This window comes from Gossypium hirsutum, chromosome D10, assembly GCF_007990345.1.
Source record: "Gossypium hirsutum isolate 1008001.06 chromosome D10, Gossypium_hirsutum_v2.1, whole genome shotgun sequence".
Taxonomy (NCBI): Eukaryota; Viridiplantae; Streptophyta; class Magnoliopsida; order Malvales; family Malvaceae; genus Gossypium; species Gossypium hirsutum.
In genome coordinates, this window is record NC_053446.1 from 50,237,121 (window position 1) to 50,258,390 (window position 21,270).

At 35.1% G+C, this 21,270-nt stretch overlaps 3 protein-coding genes across 4 annotated transcripts; all 3 read right to left on the minus strand.

Moving 5' to 3' along the window:
- Positions 1-339: 339 nt before the first annotated feature.
- LOC107916180 (bidirectional sugar transporter SWEET17) lies at positions 340-2,217 on the minus strand. Of its 2 annotated transcripts, XM_016845327.2 has the most exons (6): positions 1,845-2,217; positions 1,692-1,728; positions 1,390-1,600; positions 1,151-1,312; positions 674-793; positions 340-591 (listed from the first exon to the last, which is right to left on the minus strand). In XM_016845327.2, exons 1-6 carry the CDS (start codon positions 1,876-1,878, stop codon positions 466-468), a joined length of 690 nt encoding a protein of 229 aa, XP_016700816.1. In that variant the 5' UTR covers positions 1,879-2,217; the 3' UTR covers positions 340-465. The 2 variants fall into 2 exon arrangements, with proteins under 2 accessions (XP_016700816.1, XP_016700817.1); XM_016845328.2 differs by lacking the exon at positions 674-793 and having other exon boundaries at positions 1,845-2,142.
- Positions 2,218-8,099: 5,882 nt separating this feature from the next.
- Positions 8,100-9,981, minus strand: LOC107915617 (uncharacterized). Its single transcript, XM_016844755.1, has 5 exons — positions 9,832-9,981; positions 9,238-9,261; positions 8,902-9,087; positions 8,704-8,769; positions 8,100-8,183 (listed from the first exon to the last, which is right to left on the minus strand). Exons 1-5 carry the CDS (start codon positions 9,979-9,981, stop codon positions 8,100-8,102), a joined length of 510 nt encoding a protein of 169 aa, XP_016700244.1.
- A 5,760-nt stretch (positions 9,982-15,741) lies between these two features.
- Positions 15,742-21,270, minus strand: LOC107916181 (peroxisomal fatty acid beta-oxidation multifunctional protein MFP2). Its single transcript, XM_016845329.2, has 18 exons — positions 20,853-21,270; positions 20,160-20,231; positions 19,978-20,043; positions 19,850-19,906; positions 19,697-19,764; positions 19,538-19,619; positions 19,393-19,448; positions 18,965-19,267; positions 18,781-18,867; positions 18,118-18,292; positions 17,917-18,038; positions 17,659-17,822; positions 17,313-17,567; positions 17,080-17,201; positions 16,874-16,995; positions 16,576-16,724; positions 16,351-16,489; positions 15,742-16,003 (listed from the first exon to the last, which is right to left on the minus strand). The coding sequence occupies exons 1-18, from the start codon at positions 20,953-20,955 to the stop codon at positions 15,968-15,970; spliced, it is 2,178 nt and encodes a 725-aa protein (XP_016700818.1). The 5' UTR covers positions 20,956-21,270; the 3' UTR covers positions 15,742-15,967.

Genomic DNA, 21,270 nt, shown 5'->3' on the forward strand with positions numbered 1-21,270 from the left:
TAATCTAATAGAGTTTTAAAAACTAAATTAAAATGATTGCATCAGAAACCAATGATGTAAGCAGTCCGGTATATACATCTATTTTAAAATCCTTTACATTAGTATAAAGTAAAAAAATTGAAACAAAAAATGATTTTAAACTTATTTTTTTTAAAAAAATTATGGAAACTTATTCTTACAAAATTAATTCATACAGGTAAGAAAAATAGTTTAAATATAGTAATTAATTTTGCATCATATTAATAATTCATAGGATATTAACACTTTGAATTCTAAAGAGAACCTAAATATGTATCTTGAAGCTGCTAAAGAATATAAAGTGATAATGAAACCAAAATCTCTAAAATATAGAAATACTTTGAGCAAACAGTATGGCACATACAGTCTACCACATCATAATATTTATTAAACCAAAAAAATAAAAAATTGCGAAGCAAAGAAGTAATGAGAATGGCGGGATTGGGACTACTTTTGAAAACCTTGTTCCAGTAATCCTTGAGAAATGGTGTCGTTTGATGGCCTTGCTTTGCGAAAAATGGCATACAGAATAAGTTGTGCTGTTCCAAGTAGAAAACCTATCCCATTTGGTACCTATATAATTAATCAACCAAACATAAAATTAAAATGAATGCTGAATATATATTGTAATGTTTCAGAGGAAGAGATATATTACCCCAAGGAAAATGTCGTGCTCCAGCAATGCATAGAATGCCCAAATTCCTCCGTTCAAGAACAGGAAAAACGACAGAAAAAATGGCATGTATTCTACACTTTTGCTTGTCACTACCGTTTTCTGAAAATTTTATACAAAAATAAATCCTAGTAGAAAAGTCCAAGAGAAGAAATCTATTGTTGCAAAAGGGTCCCCCATGACCCTAAAACATGAGGAGCAAATGCAAGCAGCGTCACAGGCATAAATATTTGACACCTGTGGTAATCAATTCTTATCTTTTTGCACTACTTGTAGAAAAGTAGTTAAAACTTGAACCAATTATTAAAAGTATAATTATGTACCTTGTTAATAGATAAAACAGATCCAATATTAAGGGAGAAAAACAACAATTAATCTTTATGTTTTCGGTCCCTCTCTATTAACAGATAAAAAGTTAGAAGAGAATGAAAGGGGATTGAATGTTAGGTATAAACTTACCATGGCAGCTAAAGGGGAACCATACATGATGATGTTAAGCCCAGCACACATGAACCCTATTGCATCGATTCGAGTGTCTCCTTCCAATGCTAAATGAGTAACCAAGATAGCTGCTGCTAGGAACCCCACATTTAATATCCCCACCAAAATCCCAGTCTTCACCTGCATTTTCATTCCATTCATTAACCCCATCTGCATCCCACTATAACTTGTTTAGAATATATATAAAAATATTATACCCTCATCTTTCTGGGTGCATATATCAGGAACAAAACAACATAGACAGCTTCAGCCAGGATGCCAAAGCCATTCACAGTGGCAACAAGGTAAGCCCCAGGCTTTGTGATTCCATAGTAAGTCCACAAGCTTGAACTCAACAATGTGCAAACGTAAGGAAGACTCTCAAAATCCTCCGTTGATCCATTCTTCACTATCCTCCAAAACGTTCCACTTCAAAAATAAAAACACTCATAAACAACAAGATCAACAGACGGAACCAAATCACAAAAGCACCATCTTTCTTAGATTTTGAAGTTCTTACACTGGAGAAAGAAAAACCAGAACTGAGATGACATTGCCTGCATGAAGGACAACATATGTGTACAACTTTTAACAGTCAAACATGTATGAATTGTTAGAGAAAGTAAATATATATATATGACGACAAAATGAAATTGATGTTTTCCAAATTTACCTATAACACCCACAATGAAGCTCAGGTCTTCCATATTTAGAAAAACAAGATTCAATATTTGGGAATTTAGGGGGTGGGGGAAGATGAAAGATGAGGAAGCTTTAAAAGGGAGAGAATTTTCTTCTTTCTCGTTTTATGGTTTAGTTATGCAATCTGTGCTTATTGCTTTTTTAACTTTTAAAATTTAATTCTTCTACTTTTATTTTTTAATTTAAAAATTAATAAATTTAAATAAATACTATATATTAAAATTTAATATGGAGTGGTTATGTTGTAATAATTAAGAATGTTAAAGTTGCAATCAGTTGCATCTTCTCTACCAAAAAAATAAAAGAGGGGGTTCCTTTCTCTTGCAAGTTGCAACAATATCTCAACAAACAAACTTAATTAGATTTTATTTTATTTTTTTAAAGAATGATGTCTTCATGTCACAATTTTAAGTAATAAATAAACAACTCAAATTTGACTTTGGGGTAGATAATCATATATAGTTTGTGAAAAATAAATTAAACTTATAATAAATATTAAAAAGAAAAGAAAAGAATCCGAACTTCAAGTTACCTATTCAATTATTGTCCATCTCAAAAATTTTATCACGTGATATAATAATTGTTTGGTTACAATTTTTTTGGTGGGGCTTTAGCTTAATAATGTTAAATGGATATTTTCATGTTAGTGGGACCTAAATACGGAAATCATGTTTATATTATTTTATGTGGGAAATGTGAGTCAAGTGATCACCCACTTGGATGCAAAGTGTGAGATGGTACCCTTATTTTTAAATGTCTCCCTCTGAGTAAAATTGGCATTAGTTTGCTCTTAAAATCTCCCCTTACTCACACCAACAACAAATCTCCCTCTACTGGTCAACAGAGTTGACCCATAGTTTCACATATCGGTAAAAGTATTATACAAAGTGTGGGTGTATTATCATTTTATATTTTTGAAAAGTGCATAGGATGAAAATTAAATTACTTTCATATATTTTATAACTACTTATATTATTAATATTTTAACGATTCAACCGTTGAATTTATTAATATAATTGTACTTGTTGTGAATGTAAATTTTCGAACCGATCCAATATCTCTACCATATTAATCTAAAATTTCCTAATAAAGGAAAAAGAATACATCTATAACACGCAAATATGCTACCTCATTAAAAACCTTACCAGGAAAACTCAATGGGATAAAACCTCGATTAAGGGAAAAAGAGTACAACATGTATTTACTCCCTTTCATGAAAACATCACATGCTTTCTCATATTTTAAGTATTCAACCTTGAATACTAGTTTTTCAAATGACTATTTGAATGTATTTGCTAAGCATTTGTATCACCATTTTTTTGAAAGTCATGAGTGAGGGAAATTTTTGGGAAAATATATTTTGATTTCTTTAGGAGTTTCAACAATAATCATAGCAAACTTTAATCATGTTTCTTCTATAAAAACACAATTAGGTATTTTGCATCATTTTATAATTCTCCTTCAACTACTATTCACTAAGTCAAATTTAACACATATGTTCAAATTATTTCAATTCATATAAATAAACAATTTCTCAAGAATTTCAATATGCTTCTAGTATTCTAAATCCTTCAAGGATTTTAATATAAACTTTACTATATAGTGATTCATAAAAGGTTATAACAATAACCATTAGACGCAAGTTAAATATTTTATGAACTGTCACTTAAATAATATATCTAAAGGTTATTGTATCCACAACAAAAGAATATTATATCTTTTCATAATCAATGTTAGGACTCAACAAAAACTTCATATTTTATTCCGTTTTTGCAAAACTACTTCATTTGTACCCTCATTGGCTTTATACCTTTAGATATTTAGACTACTGGTCCAAAAACTCCACAAATTTAATTGTACTTGAGTTGTGTCTTTCTATTTTGACCAATCTATTCCAAATTTATATTTCTCAATAGATTTATTCAAGATCCTCCTTTTATTTCATTATTTCAACAATAATATAGCATGCAAAACCATTGTCGACCAGTTTTATTATCGGTTCCACATTTTCTCGAAATGACATAACTTATCGAGATATCTTATTTTCACTATTTTAATTTTCAGATTCAGGTACCTGAATCTCTTTTGGAGTTTTAGTTATTAGTTATGTCTTTGGTCTCTTCTAGAGTATTCACCTCCACTATATGACCATCTAGAAGAATTTTCATCTTTGAAACCGATCAATCTATCATTTATTCTGACTGATTGTCCTAATGGGGCTTTGATTCAAATTAAAATATTAGATGGTATATAACACTTGGTTATTCTCATTAAGTTTGTAAATACATCTGACAATTAACTTGTAATAAAGTGAGTTATCCTTTTTGAACTTCTGATTCAAATTATTCTCTATGAGGATCTAGATAATGATAACTTATTACAAGCAGCGATTTCATTCAACTATTATTTTTCTCCTCCTAATGTCAGGATAACTATCAAATCAAAATAGTAATCACAGATCATATCATAATTGAATCTCTAATACATTCAAAACATCTAATAATACAATGAGACTTATAATTAATATATATTCTCAAATTTTCTTTGAGGATTCACTCATCTTTATGCGTTGTGGTGGAGCAATTGAAACATATACGCACATACAAAAATTCAAAGATGAGAAATATTTAGCTCTTGACTAAAAATTAATTGTAATGGGGAGTATTTATAATTTATTGGCTTGATACATACAACACGTAAATCAACATAATCTCATGTTGAAATACGAAGATTAGTTCTCATAAGTAATGGTTTAAATATTAATCAGATAAGTTCAATCAATAATTTCTTTAAACCATTATGCACATAAATAACAAGTTTTTACGAAAGTTTTTCAAACTCAATCAATAAAAGACTGTGATATAAACTCATCAGCTTTAGCAATATGAATTGTTTTAATTGCATAATCTGAAATTAATTATTTAAACAAGCAATCTTGCAAATGACAGGTTACAAGTTGATAACACATATGTGATTATTTTGTAGATGCATTTGCCAAAATCATATAATATCAAAACCATCCACATGGTGGATGAATGGGCCCATATTCATTTTAGAAATGTAAGACATTAAATCTCAACTTTAGCTAGTGAGTTTCTAGTAATCAATTTTCATTAAGAACAAGCAACAAATGAGAATTCTTTAAATTAAAGAATCTTCTGGTTCTTTAATGAATGTCCATATGAATTCTCAATTAATTTTTGCATCATATATGATTCAGGATGGTCTAACTGGTCACCTCAAGTAGTAAATGCATTTGCAGCAGTAAACTTCTGGTTTACTATAATATGCATTTCAATTTTACTAATAATATCAATACAAATTGTGACAAATTGATAATTTTATTGTAACACCCCAAACCCGGCCTAGACGTTATGGCCGAATCCGGAAGTGTTGCGAAGAATATTAGAAAAACCATCTTCCTTGTTAACGTAACCATTGTTACTTAGTGAGTCCGATTTGTTTGAAAAACTTATTGATATACTTTTTTGATTTAAAATTGTTGATCGTTTACGTCCCTCAATTTAAAACAAGTATTTTGCAGCAGAGTTTCTTAAAACGTTATATCAAATTGTTTCTTTGAAACGTAATATTTTGGCAAATTAAATTGTTTCTTGAAAACCGTTATTTCAGAAAAGTTGTCGTTTTTATAAAAATCATTTTATCGGTTGTTATGCTAGAAAACAAAAATAAAACTTGAAACCAAAAACAGTCCCAAAAAGTCCGGAGAGTCCCAAAATTATAAAACTCTCAAAAACTAAAAAATTAAACAAATTTTATGAAAATGAATTTTTACAGAAAAGTGGTCACATCTAAGCTTCCGTCGCATCGACCCACCTAAGTTTGAGGGTCACCTAAACAGAACAGACAAATAGAGAGTGAGTTTTGGCAACTCAGTGTGCAACGCGTATATAAACAGAAATTCAGATTCAAACTCATGGCAGAACAGACACAGATGTAAATCTTTTACAAAATCAGAATTATACATAATCATACAGATACAAATAAGCATAATCCTAGCCCCATCCTCTACACACAAACTCTGACTATTCCAACACACCATGTGAGGTTTAAAACACCCACCCAGCCTTACACACCGCGTAATGTCTATATGACACTTTTTAGAGTAGTTGCAGCAATGCTGCCAATATAATGGCGAGATATTGCCTCACACAGAACTCTTCCTCCTCATAATACAATTCCCACCCAATAGCCAGATACAAATAGAATATCAAATAAAACAGATTAATAGATGTCAGAATTAACATATCATGCATGCTCGTGTAACAGATATTACACATGCTTATACATAACAAAACAGATCATATATATCGTATTTCATAATACTCATATAAATGTTATTTACGTCAATTTCAATCTAACAGAGTAGCAGATTTCATGCTTTAGAGCTTATACCACACATATTGACCCTATGGAAGGCCCACAGTCGATCGAGACGACATGTACAACCCTAGGGAAAAATTTTGAAATTTGGGTTCACACGCCCCAAATTGCCTTGCTCATGTGGTCCACACGGCTGTGTGTCGCACATGGCCTACCACACGATTAGGCACACAGCCGTGTGGCGTCGACAGGCTTAATCTTTGGCTTTCGCCAATTGCTATTTTTTGAGTTTCTCGTTATACACCTAGCTCAATTTCGACAAGAACACAACCACAGAACTCCCGAGACCTAAATACATCAAACAAAATGATTAATTGCAGCACTTAGGTACAAAATAGCTAAGAATCGAACTCACTAATAATGTTAACACCCTTTCATACTCTTACCGATATTCAAACTACAACCCCGTGAAATTACGATGCTGCAAGAGTGACCAACGTCTCCCGACTCTCTCCTAAATGCAATGAACTAATTACCATCAATAACCAAATTTCACAACACCTATCGCACCTCAAACCCTTCAAATTAAACAATAAAAAACTAATTAATATGTTACCTAATAGAAGCAAAAAGGAAGACCCACGAATATCAATCCAATTTTTGAAGAAAAATTTCCAAACACAATTGAAGGGACGGATGAACAGAAGAACACCAGAAAGCAAAATTTCTTTTTTCTTTGAAAATCTCAATTATGGCGTGACTTAATGAAATAATGGGAAACGTGGGTTTTGGGTTTTTTTAATAATTAATTAATTAAAAATAAATAAATAAAACCCAAAAAAACATAAAATAACTACCTAATTTAATGATAGTATCTATATTATTAATATTATCCTATTATTCTATTTTGTTTTCCAACAAACTCATTTTTATTTAAAATAAATAAAATAAAAAAAACACTCCAAAATTATTTTGACTTCAAAACATATTTTATCCAAAATTAGATAGACTTAGGAACAATACACTTGAAATGAGACTCAAACCCGAGACTTCCGACACAGAATTAAGGCATTTAACCATTGATACAGATACTTAATTATGACAGAGCTTGTAAAAACAAAAATTAAGAAGTCAGGACATTACAACTCTACCCCTTTAAAAGAAATTTTGATCTCGAAATTTACCTGACTCAAACAAATGTGGATATTGCTGACAAATTGAGTCTTCAGGTTCCTACGTGGCTTACTCTGTGCCATGATTCCGCGACAGAACCTTCACCAATGGAATAGATATTCTTCTCAAAACTTTCACATCTCGATCCAGAATCTAAATTGGCTCCTCCTCAAACGTCAAATCTAGTCTAACATCAATCTCCTCAACAGACACAACATGATATGGGTCAGACCGATATCGCCTCAACATGGATACGTGAAACATATCATGGATATGGTCTAGTTTCGGAAGCAGTTCTAGCTTATAAGTAATCGGTCCCACAGGCTTCAAAATTCGATACGGCCCAATGAACATAGGGCTCAACTTGCCCTTACGTCCAAACTGTAAAACCTTCTTTCATGGAGATACCTTAAGGAATACGTAATCACCCACAGAGTACTCAATATCTCTCCTTTTTAAAACTGCATCGGACTTCTGCCTGTCAGAAATCGTCTTAAGATGATCCCGAATCAGTCTAACTTTGTTTTCAATTTTAGAAACCAACTCAAAACTAAAAACTCGCTGTTCACCCAACTCAATCCAACACAGTGAGGTATGACACTTACGAACATACAAGGCCTAGTAAGGTGCCTTCTGAATGCTAGACTGAAAACTATTATTGTAGGTGAACTTGGCTAATGGTAGAAAATTTTCCCAACTACCACGAAAATCAATCACACAACTCCGAAGCATATCCTCCAGCATCTGAATCACCATTCCTGATTGACCATCTGTTTGAGGATGGAACGCAGTACTGAAATCCAATTTTGAGCTCAAAGCCTCATGAAGCTTCCTTTAAAACCAAAAGATGAAACGAGGATTCCCTATCTAAAATTATCGAAACCATAATCCCATGAAGTCTCACAATCTCAGCAATGTATATAGCTTGGCCAACTTCTGAAGAGAATAATCAATTCGAACTGGAATAAGTGGATAGACTTGGTAAACAAATCCACGATGACTCATACAGAATCCTTCTTAGTAGGTGTTAAGGGAAACCCACTAACAAAGTCTGTAGTCACATGTTTCTATTTCTATAAGGGAATCTTAACGGGTTAAAGCAAACTAGAAGGTAATTAATGCTCAGCCTTAACTTGCTGGCACGTCAGACGACGGGAAACAAAATTTGTTGCCTCTCATTTCAAACTTGGCCACCAATGCAGTTCACGAAGATCCTAATACATCTTATTTCCACCGAGATGCATAGTATATGGGCAACTATGCGCTTCCCTCAAAATAGACTGTCTCAAATCAGAGTCATTCGGTGCACAAACCTGTCCTCGAAAACACAGAATCCCATCACTATTCAGCTCAAAGTCAGACGTACTACCATCCTCTACCTGACGAAAACGCAGAACCAAAGAATCATCTCCTAACTGTTTATCTTGAATCTAATCGATACAAGTCGGTTTAACCTACAATTTGGCTAGCAGACTCTAATCATTAAACAGAATTAGCCGAGTAAACATCACCATCAAATCAGACATTGTTCTATGACTAAGAGCGTCGGCCACCACATTAGCCTTACAAGGATGATACGCTATAGTGCAATCGTAATCCTTAAGTAGTTCAATCCATCTACGCTGCCTAATGTACTTAAGGTTCTTGTGATCGGTGTAGATGATACACTTCTCACTATACAGATAGTACCTCCAAATCTTTAAGGGAAAAACCACGACGGCCAACTCGAAATCATGAGTCGGATAATTCCCCTCGTGTGACTTAAGTTATTGGGACGCATAAGCCACAAATTTATCATATTACATTAGAACTTATCCCAAACCGACATGCAATGCATCACTATATACCACGAACTCTTTACCAGATTCAGGCTGTATCAGAACAAGAGTCTGAGTCAAAACAGATTTGAGCTTCTCAAATCTCGATTGTTACTCTTCAGCCCAGATAAAAGTGACGTTCTATTGCAACAGCTTAGTTAGAGGAGCTGCAATTAATGAGAACCCCTCTACAAACCTACGATAGTAACCCGCAAGACCCAAAAAACTGCAGATATCAAAAATGTTCTTAGGCTATTTCCAATCAAGTATAGCCTCAAGCTTTCTAGGATCAACTCAGATCCCCTCAGAAGAAACCACATACCCTAAAAACATTACTTACCTCAACTAGAATTCACACTTGCTCAACTTAGTGTAGAGTTTTTTCTCTTGAAGTATTTGAACAACTACTCTAAAATGCTCATCATGATCATCTTTGGTCTTAGAGTATACTAGAATGTCGTCGATGAAAACTATAATGAACTGATCCAAATACGACTGGAAAACTCGATTTATCAAATCCATGAATATAGCCGGAGCATTCGTTAAACCAAAGGGCAGGACTAGGAACTCATAATGCCCATAACGAGTCTTAAAAGCAATTTTATAGACATCAACTTCCTTAACCTTAAGCTGATGATACCTAGAATAGAGATCTATCTTGGAGAATATTGAAGCCTCATGAAACTGATCAAACAGGTCGTCGATCCTCGGAAGTGGGTACTTACTTTTCACAATTAGCTTATTCAACTGTCGGCAGTCGATGCACATTCTCATGGTACCATCATTTTTCTTTACAAACAAAATCGGTGTCTCCCACAGAGACACACTAGAACGGATGAATCCACAATCCAAAAGTTCTTAAAGCTGAACTTTTAGCTCCATAAACTCCTTTGGTGTTATACGATAATGAGCGATGGACACCAGAGCTGTACCTGGTAGAAGTTCAATACCGAACTCAATTTTCCGACTCGAAGGTAAACCTAGTAATTCTTCAGGGAAAACATCTAGAAATTTTTTAACTGTTCTGATGTTCCCAACAAAAGAGTCCACAAAAAATGAATCACTTACAAAAGCTAGATACGCTTCACACTCTTTCCAAACCAGTTTTTCAGCCACAAGAGCGGAGATCACATTGGATAAGTAATCTCGACGCTCGTCGATCATAATCACTTCCATATCCCTTTCAGATCTTAGAACTAGCCTCTTAGTAGCACAATCTAAACTAACTTGATGCTCAACAAGTCAGTCCATACCCAGAATCAAATCAAATTTTTTAAACGGTAGCTCCGTCAGATTAGTCGAAAACACAATCCATTGTACTTCCAACAATATATTCTTATATAGTCTATTTACCCGAATAGATTGACCTAATAGAGTCAGTACAGAAATCTCACTAAAAGAACTCTCAACAGGAATCCTTAAGTTTACCGAAACAAAACTAGTTGCACAGAAGTGTGTTGACCCTATGTCTATTAGTGCAAAATAAGGGGCATCAAAAATAAAGAATGTACCCGTAATTACATCAGTAGCATATCTATCCGCATGACGTCGAGCAGCATATACCAGCGCAAGCTACCTCACCTCAGTCTAATAGCATTTTTGCCCGGTGCTCTCTATCCTCTACCCATTCCACTACCACTCCTGGCCAGACCACGGCCTTTAGGCGACTGCTGAACTACTCTCTAAGACTGAACAAAACCTGAAACTGGAGTTTGCATCTGATTAGAATGCTATGGGCAATCTCTAATACGATGCTCCATTGACCCATATCGTAGACATGTTCCTAATATTCTCCTACACTTGCCCGGATGATCTCTACCACAGTCATTGCAAGGTTGGGCCACAATAGGAGCAACTAAAACACCAACTCTAGAAGGCCCATAAGGTCTAACCCGTTTCTTAGGCCTCTAAACAGAACTAAAAGGCTCCGAATCTCTCTTATTCTTACCTCTCTCACGGTTTCTGTTCTGGCGCTCAATGCGCTTAACCTCTTCGACGATCTTCACTTTATCCACCAAAATGACGAACTTTTGCTCCCTCCACGGAGCTATCAGAACTCAGACCGTCTCTTAGACCATTCTCAAAACGGACGCATTTTTCAAACTCAGGCGCCACCATCCTACGAGTGTAATGGCTCAATCTTAAAAATTCAGCTCCATACTCGGCCACAGTCCTATCCCCCTGAGTAAGGTTCATGAACTCATGTCTGCGAGCATCTACATAACTAGCCCCCACATATTTCTTCTAGAGGTGATCTTAAAATACTCCCAATTTATTCGATCCGGCTGAATACCCTCCACAACCGATAACCATCACTAGTAAATCCTAATCGTGAAGCAGAGATACTGCACCCTTTAATTTCTGCTCAGGGGTGTAGTCAGTATCATTCACTATCCTCTCGATAGCCTTCAACTAGTATTCAGCCACCATCATGGTGACTCTAGTGATGCCTCTAAATAGTTCAGCACCATTAGACCGGAGTCAATCAGTTATCGACTCATAACTCCTTGAACCAAAATAGGGCCCAGTGACCCTCTCTAATACTTTAAGCATGGCTTGGGATAATGTGTCGTCCCCATCCAAGCGACTTTGAGACTTAATATCAACAGTAAGTGTAGCTGGTGTCTTGCTCGTATCCAGATTAGGCATACTGCCCATCAAGGACAACTCAGCTTGAGTCACTCTACGGTGCCCACCGCGCCCACGAGTACCACGACCACGTGTTTTGCGAGCACTCATCGTATTCAAATTTTTATCTATATTACGAAGTTTTATTTATCAGTTTCAGTATACATTAGCAATATTTTATGCTTCAAATAATTATCAGAAGTAGTTTTCGAAAGTTCAGAAATTTTAGTCTCTAACTAACTAAATGTAGTTTTAGTCATTTTAGAGTTTCTAGCTAAAGTATTTCTACGTTAGAAGTACTTACAGAATCGGTGCCGAAGACTCGGTGTACCATATACTTACTTTCAGATTAAAAGTAAATACTCAAAAATCGTTTTGACAAACAAAATTTTGAACCCAAAATTTAAAGCCAGAGTTTTTGTAACTTAACTCTGATACCACTAAATATAACACCTTAAACCCGGCTTAGAAGTTATGGACAAATTCAAAAGTGTTACGAAGAATATTAGAAAAACCATCTTCCTTATTAACGTAACCGTTGTTACTTAGTGAATCCAATTTGTTTGAGAAAACTTATTGATATACTTATTTGATTTAAAATCATTGATCGTTTACGTCCTTCAATTTAAAACGAGTATTTTGCAGCGAAGTTTCTTAAAACGTTATATCAAATTGTTTCTTTGAAACAACGTAATATTTTGGCAAATCAAACTGTTTCTTCAAAACTGTTATTTCAGAAAAGTTTTCATTTTCAGAAAAACCTTTTATCAGTTGTTATGCTAGAAAACTAAAATAAAATTTGAAACCAAAAATAGACTTAAAAAGTCCGGAGAGTCCCAAAATTACAAAACTCTCAAAAACCAGAAAATTAAACAAATTTTATGAAAATGAAATTTTACAGAAAAGTGGTCACATCTAAGCTTCTGTTGCACCGACCCACCTAAGTCTAAGGGTTACCTGAACAGAACAGAAAAACAGAGAGTGAGTTTTGGTAACTCAATGTGTAACACGTATATAAATAGAAAATTTAGATTCAAACTCATGGCAGAACAGACACAGATGTAAATCTTTTACAGAATCAGAATTATACAGAATCATACATATACAAATAAGCATAATCCTACCCCCAACCTTTATAAACCAACTCCGATCATCCCAACATACCATGTGAGGTTTAAAACACCAACCCAGCCTTACACACCATGTAGTGTCTATACGACACTTTTCAGAGTAGTTGCAGCAATGCTGCTAGTATAATGGCGAGATATCACCTCACACAAAACACTTTCTCCTCATAATACAATTCCCACCCCATAGCCAAATACAGATAGAATATCAGATAAAACAGATTAACAGATATTAACATTAACATATCATGCATGCTCGTGTAACAAATATTACACATGCTTATACATAACAGAATAAATCATTGATAGCACTAGAAAGAACATAAGTTTTTCTCCTTACTTATTGGTTAAATTGTTTCCATTTAGTTATCCTTAGCATATATTTTAGCATTTTTTGTTTAGTAAATTGCATTTTATAACTCAGTGAATCCTAGCCTATTTTATCTTTAATTTTGCTATCTTATTGCATTAATGTCACTGCATAAGTCCAAATTGCTTCCAGAATCGTTGCCGCACCTAACAACTGTTCGGATAAGAACTAAAATTGCATGAGCTATCCAGTTTGGTATAACCAACTTGTACATACAAGGATAGAATAATTCTGTGGAAAGAGCACCTGTACTGTTGGAGGAGGACATAAAAGGTAGACGTGAGAAGAAAATGAGAGCTTTTTTTTTCCGGATTATCATCTTCATCATCCTACCTTGAAGCTTTTGGCCATGACAGCTTAAGCCTCTCACAGGCGAGCCAACGTGAAAATCAAATGCAGACTAGCTTCTGATGAGGAGACCTAAGTGCGAAACAAGAGGGAATAGAGAGATTCAGTCGAGTTGTCTAGGAATAGAATTCTCTACTCGATTCTTTCTTATTTCTTTCTAGATACTGGTGATTACTCTCAATTTTCTGTTTGTATAAAAGTACACATGAATTCTTGGTGAAATGTTATCTTATCTAATCTTGCTTTTATTGTTTAATCTTGGGGTTTGAATTTTTTTAACATGAAAGTGTTATTTCAGTCACTGACACTGGAAAGTGTAGTGACAGTTTGAGCCAACAAGCATTACAACGGAAGTTGAGTGATGATTAGAGGAATTTAGTTCACTTGTTCTTAATAGTGATGTATTGCCATCATTGGAAGGTGCGGTTAGTATGTATGTTTAAGTTTTAGATTAAATAGAGGAGTGATGCTGGGTAAGATATACATTGAATTTTATTGCCTTGACAATCACCTATCTCTTTATACCTTGTGAGCACTTAGTATTCTGCTGAAGATTCATGTTGGGGATCCCAATTTATCTTTGTCATATTTTATTTTATTGTTTTCAAGTTATTGCATTGACAACTATTCTCACAATTTATCTTGTTTCTATTTAGTTGTTACACTGATATTAATAGACAAAAGACTATCATCCCTGTGGGATCGATATCCGACAGACTCACATCTGTCTACTATACCTGCATCGACAGTGTACGCTTGCACATTATTGCTGTGACATTAAACAGCCGATCAAGTTTTTGGCGCTGTCGTCGGGGATGGCGTTTGTTTGATGTTTATTATTGTTTTTGTGTGTTTTTGCATTTTATTTTCCTTATATAATATTTAGTATTCACTAACTGGTTTTTCTTTGCTGCTAATTTTTTAACTTCAATTTAGGTGTTTTATGACCCGAAGCAAGTAAGATTTTCTTGCCAATTTTGATATAGAAATTGAAAGGACTGTTCGGAGTAGACTTCGAGAATAAAGAAATATGGCTCTACCAAGGAACAATGCAACCATACCCCCGATGCAACAGCAAAATGTTAATAACCTATTGTTGCTGCAAGATGCTCGCATACAAAATAGGACTATACGAGATTTTGTAGTACCTATTTTGGATGATTTACAACCAGGAGTAGTTAGGCCAGCAATCCAAGCTGGGAATTTTGAACTCAAGCCAGTAATGTTTCAAATACTGAATTCTAATGGACAATATGCTGGGCTGCCACATGAAGATGCGAGAGAACATCTTAAATCCTTTTTATTGATCTGTGTTTCCTTTAGTCAACAAGGTGTTCTTGATGATGCCTTGAAGATACAATTATTTCCTTATTCCTTACAGGGAAAAGCCCGTACTTGGTTTTTTGAACTATCTGCTGGATCAATTACTTCTTGGGATGCACTAGCAACACAGTTTGTTTTGCGATTTAACCCGCCGACAATAAATGCTTGTCTTTGAAATGATATTATTGCTTATCATCAGCTGAATGATGAAAATCTTCATACCACATAGGAACGTTATAAATCTTTACTTCAATGTTATCTCATGCATGACATTTGACTAGAAACACAAATTAAATATAAGAATCACTTTCCAACTAATTAAATTCCCAAGAAAGTGACTACTTTCTATTATACCAAACACTAAGAAAATATTACATTCAAAAGAAGGTAAACCAATTTTTACATACCAAACGTTAGAATCACATTCTAAACATCCTCTTAATTTGATAATATTGAGTATTAATTAGTATAAATATCCTCCAATTTCTTGATTTTGCCAGAATAATGCTATGAGAACTTTGAAATCCCCCAATTCAAGTCCCACCCTTGCAAACATGTGAATTCTTAATTTAAATTTTATTCAAGATATTATTTATATTTGTTTTAATTTAAATCTGAATATATATCGATTTTCAATCCACCTACATTAATTTGATTTCGATTATGATTATTCAAACTGATATGAGATCATACTTATAATCGTACTTACCATACGCGGTACAAAGTTAAAAAAAAAAGAAAAAAAAACTGAGATCCTGTCAGCTTTTACTCAAGAGTGTTTCAAACATGTGCTTATACCCCCAATAAACCCATCCAATAAAAGTAATAAAATTATTTTAAGGGGAAAAAAAGATGATCCATTGAATATATTAACAGTGTAAACATGCTTATTGAACTTATATCTGTGTAGCCATGGCAAAGGAGAGCGCTTGAGAAATGGGCAGTGCCGCAATCGAAAACTTTCTTATAATCTAGATTTGGCCTGCTCCACCGCCGCGCTCTGCAATCCAACAGTTCAATAATCAGAACAAATTACAGTTAGCTTTGTCAGCTACACAACCTAATATGATATAGTTTACAGATACACCATGGCTATTCTCTGGCGAAAATGGAGGATAATTTTGGTGCATATGCAACAAGCATGGGAAATTACTGAATTTTGTTTAACAAAGAGCAAGCCTTATACAACCAAACATATGTATGATTGTGGTACCAAGTGATTGACATGACGAGATGAAAAAGGAACACCATGATAAAATTATGGTATGAATAATGATCGGTGGGTCCTGAACGATCACAGTTCAAATAATGTAGCAAACAATCTCTACAGTTTTAAGGTTTGCTTACCAATGGAGCACCCTTGGCTGCCATTTCAGCCAAGAAGGCACAAGGCTTGAAGAATTCTCCATACATTTTGGTCCACTCCTCCAGTCTACAATAAATGTATTTAGATCCGAGAGAGTCGGCCCAAAACATGATTCCTCCCCTGAGAAATGTTAAAAGCTATTTAGTTTATCGAGAAATCGATGAGGAACCAGAAGGATTAATCAAAAGCTCAACAAGATTACAAACCGGTAAGGTGGAAATCCCATTCCCATAACAGAAGCAATGTCAAGGTCAGCCGCTTTCACTGCAATACCTTCGGCTAAAACCCGGCAAGTCTCATTCACCACTGGGAAGAATATCATCTCCACAATGTCCTTATCGGACAATTTCACAAACTGCATAGAAGTGTAGTCCCACAAATATGAGATAGAGAATTTGACAATCATATTTGATCGCTCACACGTAACAGTATTCGATGTAATCATAGCTTCAAGCCAAGTAAAAGAGTGACACCAAATACAACAGTTTCGAACACAAAACGGACCTTAGGGTCAACAGCTACACCTGAAATGCTCCTCGACTTCTCGATGTATTTATATAGTTCAGGATCAGGACTAGGTTTGCGTTTATTGTCGTATGAATAAAACCCTTTACGGGTCCCTTCACCTGAAACAAAGTGGATCATGATAATAAGATATGCCTGAAGATTGAATTTGTTTGTTTGCTAAGGTCCAAGAATGAAAATTGTACCAGTTCTCTTATCCTCTTGCATAAGTGGGACAAGCATTGATTTATAGATTCGCTCAGGGAAGTTCTCAATGAACTGCATTCCACTTGCAATTGCAACACCGAAACCAACTAGGTCAGCCAACCTGAATAAAAAATAAAATTACTAAGAGCTTCACCGACACATCAAACTTCTACAAGGCAACTGCAAGAATAAAAATATCAAGCTATATTTTATTTTATAACAAATTAGGAACCTGAATGGGCCCATTGGCATTCCAAACTTGGTAATTACTCGATCAATCCGATAAACATCAGTTCCCCGTTCAACAAGGAAAAGGCCTAATTGCGTATAAGAGAAGAACATCCTATTGACAGCAAAACCTGTACAATTGCCAACAACAATTGGAGTCTTCTTTATTTTCTTCCCAACATCGAGCATGTCAACAATTATTTGGGGAGATGTTTGCCTGGTACGAACAATTTCCAATAGTGGCATGACATGAGCCGGACTGCATCAGACAGATACATCAATAAATGAACCATCTAAGTGAAGAAACAGCACAAGAAGAAGAAAACTAGGAGTTGCACCCAGTATAATACCTAAAGAAATGAGCCCCAACAATCCGATCCTGGGATTTGGTCCTCTCACCGATCAAGTTCAAATCAATAGTGGAAGTGTTACTTGCAAGTATGCAATGTGGAGAGCAGAATTTCTCGAGATCAGCAAAAATTTGTTGCTTCAAAGAAACATTCTCAATAACTGCCTGTTACAAGGATTATAAACAAAAACAAAATCAATATTAAAACTACGGATAAAACACCATAGGAAAGGCAAGATGATAACACATTCTTAACTACCTCAATGACCATGTCCACATCTCTAAATCTTTCATAGTCAAGAACACCGCTAAGCAAAGAGATTGCTTTTTCAAACTTTTCTTGACTCATTTTCCCTTTCTTAACTCGGCTTTGAAGATTGGCTGCACAAAAAAGAATATGATCATACAAACAATCAAAAGTGATATCCTTAAAGAAAATAAATAATCCAGTTGTGCTCACCTTTGACGCGATCAATTCCAGCCTCCAAAAACTTCTCATTCACTTCTTTCAGGATTACTGTATAATTGCAAAGAATCAATGCAGTTGCTATTCCGGAGCCCATTAAACCTCCACCAAGTACAGCAACTTTCCTCACCTGTCTTGGCATTAGCCCCCTGTCGGTAATCCCAGGAACCTGTCCATTGCTAAGAGATAAGTGTTTGTAAAATGTTAAGCAGAGAAGCTAGCCGAGGTTAGGGGTAGCATAAGGGCTACCTTTTACAAAGGGCTCAAGAAATTGATACTTTGAAGAGTATAATGTAAAACAACTCTAGAGTTGATATATTGAACATTAAATTATTTCTATCAACGATAAATTGTAAGACACAGTTTGAGCCTCACGTTACGTGCCAGATAAACTAAATCAAAATATATTTCAATTAGTCGAAGCACTATGAACATCAATGATGAGAGAGAGAGATGATTTTGATCAAAGATATGTTTTGGATCAGGCTAGCTGATATGAAAAGTGAAAAAGACTTCACCTTAGCTACAAAATAAGGAGGTGAGTTCTAAAATTCTAAAATCATATCTCTAATCAACATTCGATTGCAGAATCTATTAAAGGTATGTATGAAGGGATAGAACGAAAAACCAGTGCCGAATAGTAATTATCCTTTGAACCTTAGATGTTCCGCGCATAGCAAAGAAGATGTGAACCAAGCTTTTGCAGGTGTCAGATTTAAGAAGTACTTGGAAAGCTTCAGCCTCCTGCCAATATCAAATGTGTCGTTATGAAGTTGACTTTTAGTTGTAAAAAAAAGATAATTGAAAATGTATTAAAACCGTAATGGGGATAAGCAGTGACCTTCCACAGCCCTGCCCTAGGACCAGCAACTATACCCTCTTCAATAACATCAATACAAACCAAGGGGTGTTTGAGATTTGGAGCTCGCTTCCGAGCCTGTGCTCTAGCAAAGTTAAATATTTCCCGGGCTTCCCCAAGGGGCTCTAGCTTTTCAGTTTTGTAGAGAGTAGCAACCCATGGTTTTCTTCGTGCTAAAATATCTAGTGTCCAACGACGTGCAGTCTCTATCAACTCATGAGATGAAACGACAGCATCGACTAGACCCAATCCAACTGCCTCTTCACCTTTAACAGGCTTAGATGTCTATTTAAGGGAAAGAAGGGAAGAAGAAAGTGCTCAGTCAATGAACAGAGATATTAATATAGTAACCATATCAAATCATACCAAAGCCTGATGTAAGAAAAAAGAATACTGATCTAACCACATACCAACATCATTTCAAGGGACTTCGTGAGACCAACAAGTCGTGGAAGCCGCTGTGTACCTGAGCCCATTTAGGAGCAGAAAGCAGAATATAAATAATGCCAATATAGCCAGGAATTACCCCAAGCTGAAGAAATGAAAGAGTCAAACCTCCAAACCCAGGAATAACCCCAAGTTGAAGTTCAGGCAGGCCTAATTGTGCTGTAGGAGTCGATATTCTCGCATGACATGCCTGAAAGGAAAAAAACTATAAAGATATTTTCTTTCCAACAAAAATAAGAGATTTCTGAAGTTAAATAAAATACCGACCATTGCAACTTCTAGACCCCCACCTAAGGCAAGACCATCAATGGCAGCAACTGATGGTTTTTTTGCAGCTGAAGTACAAAGTATCTAGAGTCAACACAGATCCATGCAACTTTGAAATGCTTTCTGTTTTAGAAATCATTATACGGTAATTACCTTCTAAAGTGTCACTGACAATCTCAACTGATACAAAACCAAGCTTCGGCTGCTCCACTGGAAAATACTACCAACCCATCAATTTCAAGCCAATGCAATATATATACATAAAGGACTACTGTGCATACCTTTTCCTGATTGCATTCCATCAAAAGATGTGATATCAAAACCACCAGAAAATTTTCCATTTGTACCTGCTCACAAAAGCATCTCAATAACCAATTCCAGTCTTTTTGGAAAAGCAGTAACAGAGACAATATCTATACACCTCTTTTCCTTTAATTTTAAGGAGTGATCTCTTTGAACTTACCTGTAACAACAATGGCCTTCACATCGTCTCTTTGTAGGGCCTCGTCATAACTCTCTTTTAAGCTATGCAACACTGTGAGGAGGACACACAAAGGCAAGGGAGATCAATTGCATATCTTCTGACATATACAAAATCATTAAAATGTAATTGTGGGGGAAGAATGATGACTATTGTTTTCATGTAACCATATAACCTAATTTGAGCAATATACCAAGCAAAAAAAAGAACAATGAAATTATAGATCCAAATTTGCCTTTGAACCCCAATTATGCTTCACAATTTTCTTTTAAAATCTAACACTCTCTTTCTCTATTACCGAATATAAGTACATAATCTGGAGTTTTTCTACAGCTCTATCTAACACTCTCTTTATCTATTTGCAAACCGACCAACACAGAACCATGTAAGAGAATTGTAGGTCAACATGGTTCAAGTATAAGCCCTCTAAATTCCAATCTTTGCAAGAAAAATGAATATCAAGTTGATAAATACATCTGTTTTCCTCTGCAGCTAAATAAAACCCAATACAATTCTTTTGCTAACGAACCCCAAAAAGACAACCAAAACTTTATAAAATAATTTGCATAGAAAAATTGTGGGTCATAAATAACAAAGAAATCCCAAATTCCATAACTCAAAATCAAGAGGCAAAAAGGTAAGATAAAGAAAGAAGAAAATGAAAAGGGGGGGTACCATCAGGAGAAAGAGAATTGACAGGAGGATTGATGATGGTGATAACAGCAACTCCATCAGCTCCAACTTCAAGGGTTGTTCTTCCATTGTTATTGCTCCCCATTATCACTCTTTGCTTATTTATTTTTAATAAAAATTTGGAGTCGAACAATGGGTATTAATTAATAATAAAAATTATAAAAGGAGTTAGTTGGGGCGACGATTTCATTTAAGGAGGTGTCGTGTAAGAAGGCGGAGGAGGGAGTGACGTTTGAAGAAAAGAGTGTACGGGGAAACCCAAGTTAGTAGCTTTATATCAACTGCTGCTACAAATCTTTGAACTGCTTCTCCAAATCTTTGAACTGCTTCGTTGGTCTCAAAGTTGCTTGGTTGAGTTCCAACGCCTGCATGCTGTCTTCATCCAACCATATTTGTTTGC

Bases quoted from the DNA above. Each gene is read 5' to 3' on its own strand.
- LOC107916180 (XM_016845327.2), bottom strand. From the start codon at position 1,878: ATGGAAGACCTGAGCTTCATTGTGGGTGTTATAG. The intron at 794-1,150 runs GTAAGTTTATAC...TAAAATTTTCAG, and splicing joins GTTCCCCTTTAGCTGCCATG to AAAACGGTAGTGACAAGCAA. The intron at 592-673 runs GTAATATATCTC...TTAATTATATAG, and splicing joins AGCACGACATTTTCCTTGGG to GTACCAAATGGGATAGGTTT.
- LOC107915617 (XM_016844755.1), bottom strand. From the start codon at position 9,981: ATGAGAATGTGCATCGACTGCCGACAGTTGAATAAGCTAATTGTGAAA. The intron at 9,262-9,831 runs GTTAAGGAAGTT...GTTCTGATACAG, and splicing joins CTAGGTATCATCAGCTTAAG to CCTGAATCTGGTAAAGAGTT. The intron at 9,088-9,237 runs GTATATAGTGAT...TTTCCCTTAAAG, and splicing joins AATCTGGTAAAGAGTTCGTG to ATTTGGAGGTACTATCTGTA.
- LOC107916181 (XM_016845329.2), bottom strand. From the start codon at position 20,955: ATGGGGAGCAATAACAATGGAAGAACAACCCTTGAAGTTGGAGCTGAT. The intron at 17,202-17,312 runs GTTCCTAATTTG...TTTTTTATTCAG, and splicing joins ATGCCAATGGGCCCATTCAG to GTTGGCTGACCTAGTTGGTT. The intron at 16,725-16,873 runs GTCCGTTTTGTG...ACTTCTATGCAG, and splicing joins GTGTAGCTGTTGACCCTAAG to TTTGTGAAATTGTCCGATAA.